Source organism: Pyrus communis, chromosome 8, assembly GCF_963583255.1.
Source record: "Pyrus communis chromosome 8, drPyrComm1.1, whole genome shotgun sequence".
NCBI lineage: Eukaryota > Viridiplantae > Streptophyta > Magnoliopsida > Rosales > Rosaceae > Pyrus > Pyrus communis.
In genome coordinates, this window is record NC_084810.1 from 6,900,624 (window position 1) to 6,914,005 (window position 13,382).

The 13,382-nt window shown below is 37.1% G+C and overlaps 2 protein-coding genes across 2 annotated transcripts; one reads left to right on the forward strand and one right to left on the reverse strand.

Annotated features, from left to right (window-relative positions):
• Nucleotides 1-774: 774 nt before the first annotated feature.
• On the forward strand, nucleotides 775-1,629 carry LOC137741454 (uncharacterized). The gene is made up of 2 exons (XM_068481161.1): nucleotides 775-1,212; nucleotides 1,423-1,629. Exons 1-2 carry the CDS (start codon nucleotides 902-904, stop codon nucleotides 1,472-1,474), a joined length of 363 nt encoding a protein of 120 aa, XP_068337262.1. The 5' UTR covers nucleotides 775-901; the 3' UTR covers nucleotides 1,475-1,629.
• A 547-nt stretch (nucleotides 1,630-2,176) lies between these two features.
• On the reverse strand, nucleotides 2,177-8,157 carry LOC137742735 (organic cation/carnitine transporter 4-like). Its single transcript, XM_068482678.1, has 2 exons — nucleotides 7,643-8,157; nucleotides 2,177-3,858 (listed from the first exon to the last, which is right to left on the reverse strand). Exons 1-2 carry the CDS (start codon nucleotides 8,094-8,096, stop codon nucleotides 2,669-2,671), a joined length of 1,644 nt encoding a protein of 547 aa, XP_068338779.1. The 5' UTR covers nucleotides 8,097-8,157; the 3' UTR covers nucleotides 2,177-2,668.
• Between the last annotated feature and the right edge of the window lie 5,225 nt (nucleotides 8,158-13,382).

Below are 13,382 nucleotides of genomic sequence, written 5' to 3' on the forward strand. Positions count from 1 at the left end.
GTATTAAAAAATAAAATAAAAATAAAAATAACAATAATACCCATTTCTTACAAAATGGGTCATCGTAAAACATGGCCTTAGTCCTAGCAAACCCAACCCTCCCAACATGGAAACTCCTTTTTATGAGAGATTTTTCAATGTGATTAGAATATTATGTGTTATTATATAAATAGTAAGATATGTGTGCTAAAAAATTAATAACTTAAAAAATAAAATTTCAAACCATTTATATAAAAACATTTGATGTATTATGTGTGCTCCAATGAAAAGTTTCTTCCTTTTATGCCACCTGCGCTATGAAATAGGATTTTACTTACATTTCCTACCCATTAAAAAATTATTTTGTAATTAAGAAGTAGATTTGAATTGATATGGATCAAAATCATGGGGCTCTATGTATTGTACCTTGCTTCTCTGTCTTCCACACTCCCATCTTTTTTTTATTTCTACGGTCACGGTTAAGTTACTTCAACATTTTATATCATTATTACTTTTTGTCTTATTATCTTTATAAAAAATAATAATATAAAATATTAACGTAACTTAATTATGACCGCACAAAATAAAAGAGGATTAGAGTGTTTGAAAACTAACTGGAGGCTTCCTCTTTCCACAATCATCTATTGCGAATTTTTTTTACACCAGAATTCGGATAAAACCCTACATATCCTTCCAAACCAAACGCATTATAAAATCCTCGCTCTCCCACCAAAACCAGAGGAGAGCCAGGAACAAAGTACACTCTCCAAAGCCTTCTGTCTCTTCAGCCTGAAACCCAAATAACCATGACGGAAGTGAGATCCCGCCGATGTCACAAACCGTAAACCTCAACAATTCCGAGCCCCTCTTTCACACAATTCTCAGGTAACGCACATCGACATCGTAACAGAAAAATTGCGCCATGAAGTTCTTGTTGGAGTTTGTCCCGTGCTGCGGGGCCACTCGCCCCACAACATCCAACAGCGAGCCCGCTCCGCTCTCAGAGGAGACGAGATCGCTGGTGAGGGCGCCCAGCCGAATACTACGCCGCAGAAGAAAGCGCGGGAGCTCTGTAAATTCGTCCGATTGGACGCCGTCGCTGAGCTCAATTTCCGAGGATAACGTTGCTGCGAAGGTGGTGGATCGAACAGCTGCGATTGAGAGAGCCGTGAAAAGGAAGAGCGGTCAGGATCGAACAAGAGTTCAGGTCCGCAGCCACGGCGAAGATTACGGGTACGTAAATACTAAAAATATAGTAAATAGCAAAATAGTAAAATCTTCGGATGTTTTGCTTCCTGGGACGACGACGTCGTTTTAGTTGTGTTTGGTTTTGCCTTTAATCATTGAAAAAGATTGAAATTTAATAAATTAAATTAATTATCGCTTCCGTTATTATTGGTTGTAAAATTGATTGGTTACATTTTGTATGGGATTTTTTTTCAGGCAAGCTTCATTTGCGATTCCGGCGTTCTCTCCGACGCCTTTTATGTTTTGAAATCATGGGATGAAACTTGCATTAACAGACGGTTATTCACGTTCGAAACTGGGTTGGGATCATGAAGCGAGTGTGTGTGTGTGTGTGTATGAAATTAGGAAAATATATAACAATTAAAGAGCCTTCTTGTATTGTACCATTGTACTCGAATAGTGCATTTGTATATTTTCCATTTATTTATTCAGATTTCCCTATTGTTCATCCAACTTGCATTTGGTTTATGTTTCATAATTTAATGATAGACTGGAAATTAAGTTTAATTGGAAATTGTTCTATTTTTAATTTTAATAAACACTTTTGAGTTTATTTATTTATTTAGCTTAATTAAAAATATCTTAACAATTATAATAATACATGACATTTTTAAAATCCAAAACAACGTGGACCATGACGTGACATTTTTTCTCACCTAATAATTTTAGTGGAATTGTAGATGTGTATGTATCTACATAAACTAGAGCAGAGCTTGATCTCCTTTTGTACTTAAATTTGCATTCTTCTTCTCACAATTATCAATTTAGGGTAGATAATATTGCTCATAAGAAAACAATTTTAATCTAAACTTGTCTCTTCAAAAGTAAAAAAAAAATCTCAAATTCAAATCCAACGATAACAAAAGAAAAATCAAATTTTCAAATTTCACGAAAAAAGAAGAGAATCCAAAATTAATACAGAACCTTCGAACATTCTTGAAACAAGGCTTCCTAAATCACATCACTACTTAGTCTGTCCAAGGTGTATGGTATTAGGAGTTGATGCAGAACCCCAGATGTTCATACATGGTAAACTGTTGGATATCATTCCATCATGGACCGGCAATACTGGTTTACATTTAACGTAGAAAGTGTAAAGCAGGATTAGAAATATCGTTTCAATTTTCATTGAGCCTGCAATACTAAAGATAAATAAGCTGAGCAGCCGTAGATCGTCAAATGAATCACCAACTTAACAGAGTGACTCATAGTCTAGTGCGTAATCTAGTTCATTAGGTTTTCTGTTGACTAAAATTTGGAGGGATTCATATTTTTGCTACAAGGATTGGGAGAGTCTAATAGACGGATCGATGATGGTCAAGCCCAATCATAGTAAACATTTATAATTGTTAACTACTAGCTAAAAGGAACTTCACCCCAAAAACAAAAAAAAAAAGGCACATGAATCTTACAGACTTACTCTAATCAAGAAGTTACAAATTCACACACTTATGCAAGCACCCTCCTTATCCTCCATCCCAGCCATTGTATCATACAAAGGCTTATTCAACGTCTCCGGCAAATAAAATGCAAACATTCCACCCACAACCCCACACACGGCAAACACTGAAAATGGCAAACCCCCGCCCAGAACCACCACAAACGGGGCCAAAATCGCCCCCATTTGTGCGGCTTGTGTGGCACATCCAAGCGCTGCATTCCTCACCACAGTTGGAAACAACTCCATGGTGTAAATAAAAAGCAAATTGTAAGTCCCCGCCATCCCAAAAATCCCCAAAATCCCGCACACCATCCTAATAACTTTCCACATCCCAACATTCCCCACCAAGCTCCCAACAAAACAAAACACCCCACTAAACCATAACGTCCCAATTGCTAATGGCTTCCTTCCATACTTGTCTAGTAAGATTGCCGTGATTGTGAAAGCTGGCATTTCCGCCACGGCGTTGAGTAACACGTTGATATAGAGGTTGGTTTCGAGGTTGACAACGTTCAAGCTCAAACCATAGTACACGACCGAGCACAAGAAATTTATGGCCACAGCTAGGAATAACCGGATTCGGGTAACTGGTGACTTTATCACATCAATTAGAGAACCACTTATTGCTTCTTTGCTCTCCAATAGTTCCTTGTACGTTTGGTCATCCTCATTTGTAGTAGAAGTATCATTGCTTGCTTCTTCATCTAGGGTTAGGACAACTCCCTCAGGAAGGTGGTTCTTGTTGGACTTTGCAATCGTGCGCATTAGTTTCATGGCTTCCAATATTCTTCCTCGTACGAGGTACCACCTTGGGGACTCAGAGACAAATGGTAGGACAACGAGCAAGAAGAGCAATGATGGGATTGAGGAGGCAATGTAGAGTTCGCGCCATTGTGGGAAAATATACGCAACGCAAGAGAGGATTGCAATCCCGGTTGAGAAGAAGTAGAATGTGGACATTCCTGCTGCACCACGCTTTGTAGGACCGACAGGTTCAGTAGCAAGGACGAAGGCGCAGAGGCCGACCCCCCCTGTGCTGAAGCCGGTGAGAAGGCGGAAGAGGACGTAGGTCCAGTAGTTTGGGGAGAGTGCTGTTAGACAACCGAAGATGGTGTTCAAGATGCAAACAACGGTTAGGGAGCCTTTTCTTCCTAAAAACGAGTCTGACAAATGCCCAAAAACTCCCGCACCTGAAATGAATGTATGATATAAATATTAATCTTAGTAGTCAGTTAAAATATAATTGGAAAAAGAGAGTTTATTGTATGGCGTTAATTTATAATATCTAGTACATTGTCTAAATTTTACTAAATTTGGTAATATCGGCATAATTAATATCAACAATGTACCAAATGCTATATATATACAGCCAAATCACCATTTACATACACAAGTAGTAGAACAGTATCAAATCTGAAGAAAGAACAAAAAGAGAAAAAGAAAATGCAGCAAGTATTTAGGTATATAATGAAATTTGGCCCTATTACAGAACATGGATTGGGAAAATGGTAAAAGGCATGTTGTAGTTTGGCCCAATCTTCCTAGTGATTTTTGTCAAAAAGGCACTAACCAAATTTTCCTCTATCAATTTGGTTGCTCTTCTTCTTCATTTTATTTTAACCTTTTTTAATACAACGATATATTTATACTAAAAGATGAAAAATTGTGCTAAATCACAAAAGGAGCTTTTCATAATAATTTAGTGTCAGATTCATCATCTAATGAATCAAACCTATGATCTTTTACCCGTCGAGGGCTAACGGCCTGCTGCTAGGTTATTGCATGCATGCGTTTTGTTTCGATTGAATGATAGTTCAATCTACTGTCTAATCCAAAAAACTAAGAAAAATAAAAGCAAAAATGAATATATATGAATATTATTCAATACCATGGTGGTTGAGTAACATTTTACTTTTTATTTTAAATTTCTGAAACTGATTATAATTAAATTGTGCATTTGCAGGCTTCATTGGTATGAAATCATCTTTAACTCAACCATGTAAACCCATTTATCACCTCTTACTTTTGTTGCATATGAATTAGCCAGTTAATCAGGATAAAGGACAGTGTGCTCTCGTCTTTACCCTTAAGTTCTAATATTTTCTCTGTAAATTAAAATATATTGTTTTGTTAGAGAGGACAAGATAAATTAAGGTCAAATTATTAGTATTTGAATTCTGTTTTGGCTAGGTTAAAAGGTAAACTAATGTGGGACATAATCATTCAAAACTAGGGTTTAGTAGTTAAAAGCCAAAGAAGTACTCTTGAGTAAGCATGAACGGATATGCTTGTTGTTGGAGTGGGCCCTCGGCTCGTCGACCTAAAAAATTTAACATGTTATCATAACCAAGGAACGGGTTCGTACTGCCACATGTTTGGGTGGGTTCCTTTTGGCCCTGCGCAATGTTCACGTAGGCCAAAGATACCACTTGATTGGGTGGGTCCCCGTTTGGCCTCGTGCGATGGGTGAGCTCCCACTGGCTCCATGTGGTTACTGATGTGGATTTCCACATGTGACCCATAAAATGGGGTCTCACGTGCGGGGGACATAAGAGTACTTTAAATAGAATTATCTCACTTTAACTAACATCGAAACCTTTTGTGATAAAACTCCACACCTGAGGATTGGATATGTGATAAAGTGGAAACGGTATCGATATTGTTGGAGGGATCCTCAGCATGTAGACCTAAAAAATTCAACAATGCCTTCCATAAAGCCTGCATTTGGATGTGCCCCTTTATGTGGAAAAGTCTGAAATTGGTCCAGAACATTTGAGTTCACGTTTAGAAAAGAACGATCGACAGCATCTCCATTCTTTTTCAGTGTTTTTCCTTCTTATATTCGCTACTTTTAGTAAAGTGGCATCTTCTCGTTCTTTTTTTAGGTGAAAGAAGTGGATCTCTCTTTAGTTTGTGAGATTTAGATAAGGCTTAAATGGCACCGTACATGTTTTATCATGTGAGTAGACCCCATGTAAAATTGTCTACAAATTTTTAATGTGTTTATGTCTTAAGTGATGTTATTCGTTTATTTTTACCTCTTACAAGTTAAGTTATTCTTAATTTTTGACTGTTAGAATGAATATTATGGAAGCCTTTTGTAACAAAACTTAACACCTAAAAATAAGTTATTAAGTTAATATTAATATCGGTGTCTATAGTGAACTACGGTGGGTCTAAAAGTTATGAACATGAATTCATCCAACCGTACAAAAAGAACAAAGAAACTCGAACTCAAGTACGTATTCTAATCAACATGGGACTGCAATTTTCATATGTTTTGTTATAAAGATAAAGAATGAGGGAAAATTGAACGTAACCTGTTCTGTTATATAAAATGATATATAGCAAGCTAAACGAGAAGAACACGTCAGACCATAGACCTGTTCCATATAAATTTACGAAATGGACAAAAATGACGCCCATATTATTACGCTGATGAAACCCAACAAACAAACTGAAGCGAGCTTGATTTCTTAAATTTGCATGCAGACACGGGAGCCGCATCTGCAACCGCATATTTTGACTCCACGCTTAATTTCACGCTATCGTGTCAGTACCTTAGATTGTTCCTCTCCAAATTCCAAATATTAATTTGTTTGTTTTACGTTCTGGTTTAACCTATATTATATGTTTTATTTACCACTAGTATGTATGTTTATAATTTATATATGTTTTACTGCGTTCTGGCAGTCATATTCTGCCAGCTGCTAGTGATAATGATGACAATATAAACATAAGACTCTATGTTATCTTATAATTTAAAATCATTTTTTGTTTCAATATAATAAAATATAATGTTAAGATGACAAAAAGTTCATGAAAAATCTTGCTTTGGAGAGACTCTTCTTAGCATTTATCTAACTAGTATAATCTCGACATATTAATCTAATAAACACAAGTGGTACACCATATATTATTATATAAATAGAGAAATTTTTTTCTTTTTATGTTATTCATATTTTAATACAAAAATTTCACAATTTGTAGAAAAACACTTGTCTTTCAAACATATTAAAAAATCTCTTCTCTATTTCTATCCGTAAGGGAATCCAAATCCATGGTGCATCCGTCACTTTCTAAACTACTATTTTGCAATCAAGAAGAGTCTATGACCAATTTTCAGCAAGGTAATAATTAAGTGGTTTATGCGTTTTTTTTTCAAGGAAAATTAACAAAAAATCTAATTTTTTTTTTAGTTTTAATGAAAAAAGATAAATAAAGGTGTAGTGAATGATATCAGATAAAGGTAAAATTGTGATTTTTAATTAAAAGTGAACAATTCCAGAACTGTTTCGTTAAAACTTTTTTTTTTTTTTTTAACAAAAAATATTTTACAAAGTAAGAGTGGGGTAATTGGACCAAGTCATACAGGTTAGTCATAACAATTTGACTTATCTGTTAGGTTAAATTTTTAAATATTATCAAAGGTATAAACTACTTGAACAAAACAAATAGTTATAAACTGCTTTATTATCGCCATTACAAAACCAATTAAACAAAGATCTCATTTTCTCCCACAAATCCACAAGTGGAAAAACCTAAACTATCTTCTAAAACTAGTCAAGACAGATCATACCATGTGCTGCAATTGCTTAATCATTGAAAAATGTCTGCATGCAGATATATTCAAAATAAAACTATTTGGACGATATTTGTAGTTCTTAACGTTGATTGTATCTTCCCAAATCATGAATCTTAGTTTTACAACAGACGAAAACGCTGAGGATGGAAAATAATATTTAGACGGAAAAAAAATGTGTATTGCATTTGTGTGCTTGTTATCTTTGCACTGCAAACATCTTATCATCGACAAATTCGCTATCAAACAAGTTGTTCCAAAAAACGTAATTAAACCTTCACCGTTGCTTCTAGTTTATCTTATATGTTATATCTTCTCGTGTTTTGATTTAATAATTATAAACTAACAAGGCAATAGATAAACTTGTGGGGAGGAAGAGTAGGATAACTGACCAATCATACAGCCGCCGAAGAACAAGGCCTGCGCCAACCCAACCTTATACTTCTCCTCGCAAACCAACCCCCATTCAGCAACGGTCGAGCTCCCTAGACTGCCGATCCACTCCCACGAACCCGGTTTGAGTCCACAAACGGTCTTCGCCCTGGCATCGCAACCCGAACCAGCTGCTCCATCCAAGCACCGCCAAGCCGGTTCACGGTCCGCAAATATCATGACCATGGTGTGGAATGCCTCCAGAGCCCAAGCCAAGCTGGTCAGCACAAAGTGCTTCATTTGGTACGGACCAAACTCCCCGCAATACTTTTGTAACATGTCGTCGATGCATAGCTTCTCTGATTCAGTCTCTCTGACGGCTTTATTCGCATTAGAGAGCAGAGGCGACCGGAGCTCGTCAGGGCTCTGATCAACTCCTGAATCAGATGACGATGATGACGAGCTGGTGGGCATGTTTTAAATTGGCCTAATTAATTTCTTGTGTAAGAGGTGGTGGTGGCGGCGTCTCCCATGTCGAAGGTTTTAGGAGGTGGTGGCTAAATTGCCATGTATTCGTATATATATGCGCTTGTGTTTTTCTTGTCAGTAGAAGCGTGATGCTTTTGGCTTGACACGTGGATGGAGCTCCAGCCGTTGATTTGTTGGATCATGGTCTTTGACTCACATAGGTATTATTTAGAGAAGAATGTACATTATACAGGTAGACTGTGATCCAGACGTTTCGTATAAATTATATAATGTCACGCGAAGATAAACTTGGACATATATTATTATCGCAACACGTTATTATAATGGCGCAAGTGTCTCTCTTAGGTAGGGACTTAGGGGCGGCCTGTGAAGATTACAGAATATTCTGGGATCTCTTTCCTTTGCATTACCCCATTTTTCATGAAAGTAATAACTATTGTTTTGTTCTTCGTCATTCAATATCTCAAGGACAGAGGTGGGTCTGGGTAAGAAAGGGCCTTAAACTCTCACTGGGATTCCTCTACAATTTAGTCCCAAACCTAATACGTTGATTCGATCATTCATAAGTCGTTTGCTTATTTTATACGAGATATCTTGACGCCGACGGAGACGAATAATTAAACGGTTTTAAATACTTGTCACAAACTCTTTAAAAAATTGCAAGAAATAATTAGTGCTGATAGCCTGCCAAAAGGGTGGGAGGGCTTGGGCCTTTGATCACTGTTGGATTCATTGAACTTGGTGGGATTAACCAGTCTAACGGAAATTATATTATATATGCTAAAATTCAAACATTCAAGTTCATTTCTGCCTCTTAACTCTTAAGTGCTTTCACTGACTCTCTGGCACTACTTCTGATGTACACGTGCTGTAGGTGTACGCGTGTTGGTAATCGTGGGGATGGCAGAAGTCCAGTCCGTTTCCATTTGCTTCCAGGAACGACTAGCGCTCTCGTCGAAAACACGAACCCAGCTCGAGTTCTATCCCTGGTTTTTTTCTTCTCTGGGTTATCTGTGTTTGTTGTCACTTTTCGACAGCGTTTCTCCACTCTTTTCCTTTATTATGTTTTCTCTGAACCAAAGAACGACGGAAGGGAAATGAACTCAGATCAATTCAAGTCCAATCCGACGCATTCATGCAATGCCACCAAAGATCAGTGCCTTCTTCAAACCGTCATCCTCCTCCTTTTCTTCTTCACCCAAACCAGCAGCTTCGCCTCCGATTGTTACTGATGTAAACAATGACGAATTGACCGACTGGAAAAAGACGCATCACCAATACTGTAACACCTGCAAAGGTATTATTATTATTTTTTTTTCATTTTTTTGTTTCTGGGTTCGCTTCAATTAAGAGAACTAGGAAATGCGTTTAGTGTGAATTTAAATTCTGGGATGCCCCTTGCAGAAAATTTTAATTTTTATTGTTTCACTGACCCCTTTTTTATTTGTTGGATTTTGTTTCCCTTCCAATCTTTTCTTTGCGTACTAAATTAGTGGAAGGGACAAAAGTTCAGTTCACCAATTGCTGGTGAAACCCTTTTCGGACGACAATTCTGAGAAGCCGGAATGGACCACATTGGGAACAACAGTGATCAAGAACAAGAAGAGATACTATGCTCAGTTCTATTTAGACTTTGGTCAGTTTGATTTCAATGTGACGTTTAGAATGATTTTGAGAATATTTGACTCATTTTGTGATTTAATCATGTATGATTGCCGAATTCTGATTTCTTATTTCTCAGTGTTCCCCTGTTATTTACTGTCAAGTATTATTCGGGGATTAATTCAAACTTGGGACTATATAGGATAAAAATACACTAGATTTAGTGAAAATACTATCTTCATCATGAAAATAACGAGATAGTGAATATATTTTAACAAAGTTTCAAAGTAATCCGACAAAATGAGGAAATATCCTATTCCATTGCTTACTAGATTTTACAATTAAATATCGTGAATGTTCATGTTGTGTCTTTATTATATATGTATACAGTGTTTACAACCCATATATATTGTTTACAACCTTACTATCCCTATTCAATGTTAAGTGAACTGTTGTAGGGCGATTATAGTCTTTGCCCTGGAGGTTGTGTTTTAGATGAACTTTGTTTTGGCTGTTTTAGTCTACACCTTTGTTCAATGGTGTAGGAAGAATATGACTCAACTTCCATATCAGATTATTTGTTTCGAAAGCTTGCTGTGAACACGAAAGATTCCTTGAAACAAGAAACCAGAATAACGTGTACAAAATAATATTTTTGTGTTTAATGATTTTTGGGGTTACGATCTCTCTTAAATTTGGTCCTCTGATTCTATCTCCGTAAGATCTAGATTTGTTGATCCAAGGGCCGTCGAGGCTTGATCTTGGATGAACAGTTGTAAGTTTCTTCAAGGGCCTTCGGGGCTTGATCTTGAATGTTGATGGATGAGCGGATCTTCAAGGGCTTTTGGGCTTGATCTTGAAGAACGGTTGGTTTTCTTCAAGGGCCGTCGAGGCTTGATCTTGAATGAACAGTTGGTTTTCTTCAAGGGCTTTTGGGCTTGATCTTGAAGAATAGATGTGTGGATTTGTTTGTTGATCCAAGGACCGTCGGGGCTTGATCTTAGGATGAACAGTTGTTGAACGGATCTTCAAGGGGCGTTGGGCTTGATCTTGAAGAATGATGGATGAGCAGATCTTCAAGGGCTTTTGGGCTTAGTCTTGAAGAACGATTGGATGTGTGGATTTGTTTGTGCTGTTGATCCAAGGGGCCGTTGGGGCTTGATCTTAGGATGAACGATGAACACTTTCTTCAAGGGCCGTCGGGGCTTGATCTTGAATAATGGTTGTGTGGATTTCTTCAAGGGCTTTTGGGCTTGATCTTGAAGGTTGATGGATGAGCGGATCTTCAAGGGCTTTTGGGCTTAATCTTGAAGAACGATTGGATGTGTGGATTTGTTGAGGTTGTTGATCCAAAGGGCCGTTGGGGCTTGAGCTTAGGATGAACGGATGAACACTTTCTTCAAGGGCCGTCGGGGCTTGATCTTGAAAAAGGATTTAATGAAGAACGAAGAGAGCTTTCTTGATCCTTCGAGATTTGCTTGAAAGCTTTAGAGTTTCAAAGCTTCAAGGATTTGGAGAGTTCTCTTCCAATTTGGGAGTAGAGAAATGTATTTGTGAATTGGTTGATGCTTGATACCTTGATGGAGAAGCCTATTTATAGGCTTTGAGAATGAATCACCACCACAAAATATTTTTTTCCTTTCCAAGCACCATTGCCTAATTTTCCCACTTAATGCAATATTGAAATTGAAGTGGTGTAACTTATGGCCTAATTTCCCACTTAATACCATTTTAAACTTGAAGTGGTCTAACTTATGGCCTAATTTCCCACTTAACACCATTTTAAACTTGAAATGTGTATGCTTTGTCATTGCCCAAAATGAGAAGAACTTGCTTTGATCCGTAATGGATTGAAGTGTGCTTGCCTTGTCATTGCCCAACATGAGAAGAAAAACTTGTTTAGTCCTTCAAGGGTATTTCTTCCTATTTTGTTGAGTCACACGCCATGTGTACAATTTGTACAACACGTGGCGTATGCCATGTATGCCTTGACACGTCAAAACTTTAATGCATTGGTGAGCATTTGTTTTACTGAAATTTCGATGTCTACACTTGCCAAGATAGATGAGTCTAATGTGGCTGAATTACCCCCTTTAGACAGTGTTAGTTGCCCTTTGTCTTTCTTTATTTTCTTGATATCACATTATGAAGCAGTTGCAGCAATATATGGCAGAAGACGAGGGCTAAATTATTCTGAGTTTTTGGTACTTTCCGTTGTTCTGCTTCCAAAAAAACACTGAAGAGACGGGTTGCTTTGAGGATGATGTGAGTGTCTGATGTGATTTTCTTAATTTTTTTATTCATTCACTTTAATGCTGAGACTTCTCATGAGCAAACTTTGTGAATGCCTCATTCAGTTTGTTTGTTTTGATTCATGTATATGCACATATTTGTAATTTATCGAAGATATCAATAAATAAGCTTTACCTCGTTTAACGTGTTGTGTTAAGCACACTAAGGCATCCTTCATCAAGTTCTTTGAATTTTTTCTTTTGTTGGAGTTTGCATGTTGAAACTTCGTGGGTGGATCTTGTAGGTTGAAATATTGCTTCCTTAATTTCACGAGTGAGAAACTTCTCGGTTGGGACTTGAAAAATCCAAGACACTGAGTAATCGCGAAACTTTCAAATACCGAGGTGTAGTAGTATATGGTAAGAGTCCCCCAACTCTTCGAACGAGGAGTTGATGAAGGAGGTGTCTTGCGAGTAGCTTAATTGTTAAAATAAGCACGTGGCTCATCGATCTACAAATAAATAATTTGTTCAATTGTGTAGTAAGTCACATGTTGCATAAGTGGAATAGTTAAAGGCAATCATAGAATGTTGATGCAAATGGGTGGAAATTGCACAAGTAAATGCCTCTTTAAACATGTATGATATGGCTAGTGAAATATAAGCTTGTACATGTGATAATTATAAGGTAAATACCACAAAATGAAAGGATGTGGTGTCTGATTATGTCACATGGTATAAGAATAATGATGTGCCGGAAGACTGTCATCACTATAAAAAATATTTAAGGACACATCTGTAAGTGTAGCGTGTCACTAATATGGGAAGACAACCATTTAAATAATAAGACTTTGTGTGATGTGCTTTGCCACGTTTGTGATGGTGATCATATGACAAATATTACAAAACAATAAAATAATAAATAAATAATTTGAGAAAACATAATGATGGGTTTCTTTCATGCATGGCCCACCATTTTAAAAGGGAATAATAAAGACTTAATAATAAAATAATAACTTATCTTCTTCATGAGTTTTTCCAAACAGCAGGATTGTCTATTGGCCTATTGATGAAGCTTTTGCAGGTCGCAGAGGCTTGAAAAAATAGGAAGGGTGCGAGTTGCAGAAGGCCTTCATGTGTGGCTGACTTTGGTACCATTTGTGATGTGCAAGCTTCGAGGATCCTTGTTACTGTTGAGGTTCAAAAGTCTTTTTTTGGGGGGGGGGATTCAAGTTTTGTAGCACCTTCACTACTGGTGAATTTCTTGTGCTTTTGTTCACTATTTAAACTTGGAGCTTTGACTTCTTGTTTAAACTATTATAACATGTTTGAAAACATGTATATGTGTGTGTGTGTGAGATAGGGACTTTGTGGATGGAGTGGAAGGAAAAGAAAATTGATATGTAAAGCTTTTTGTTTGTACTTCTTGTTGTGGCAC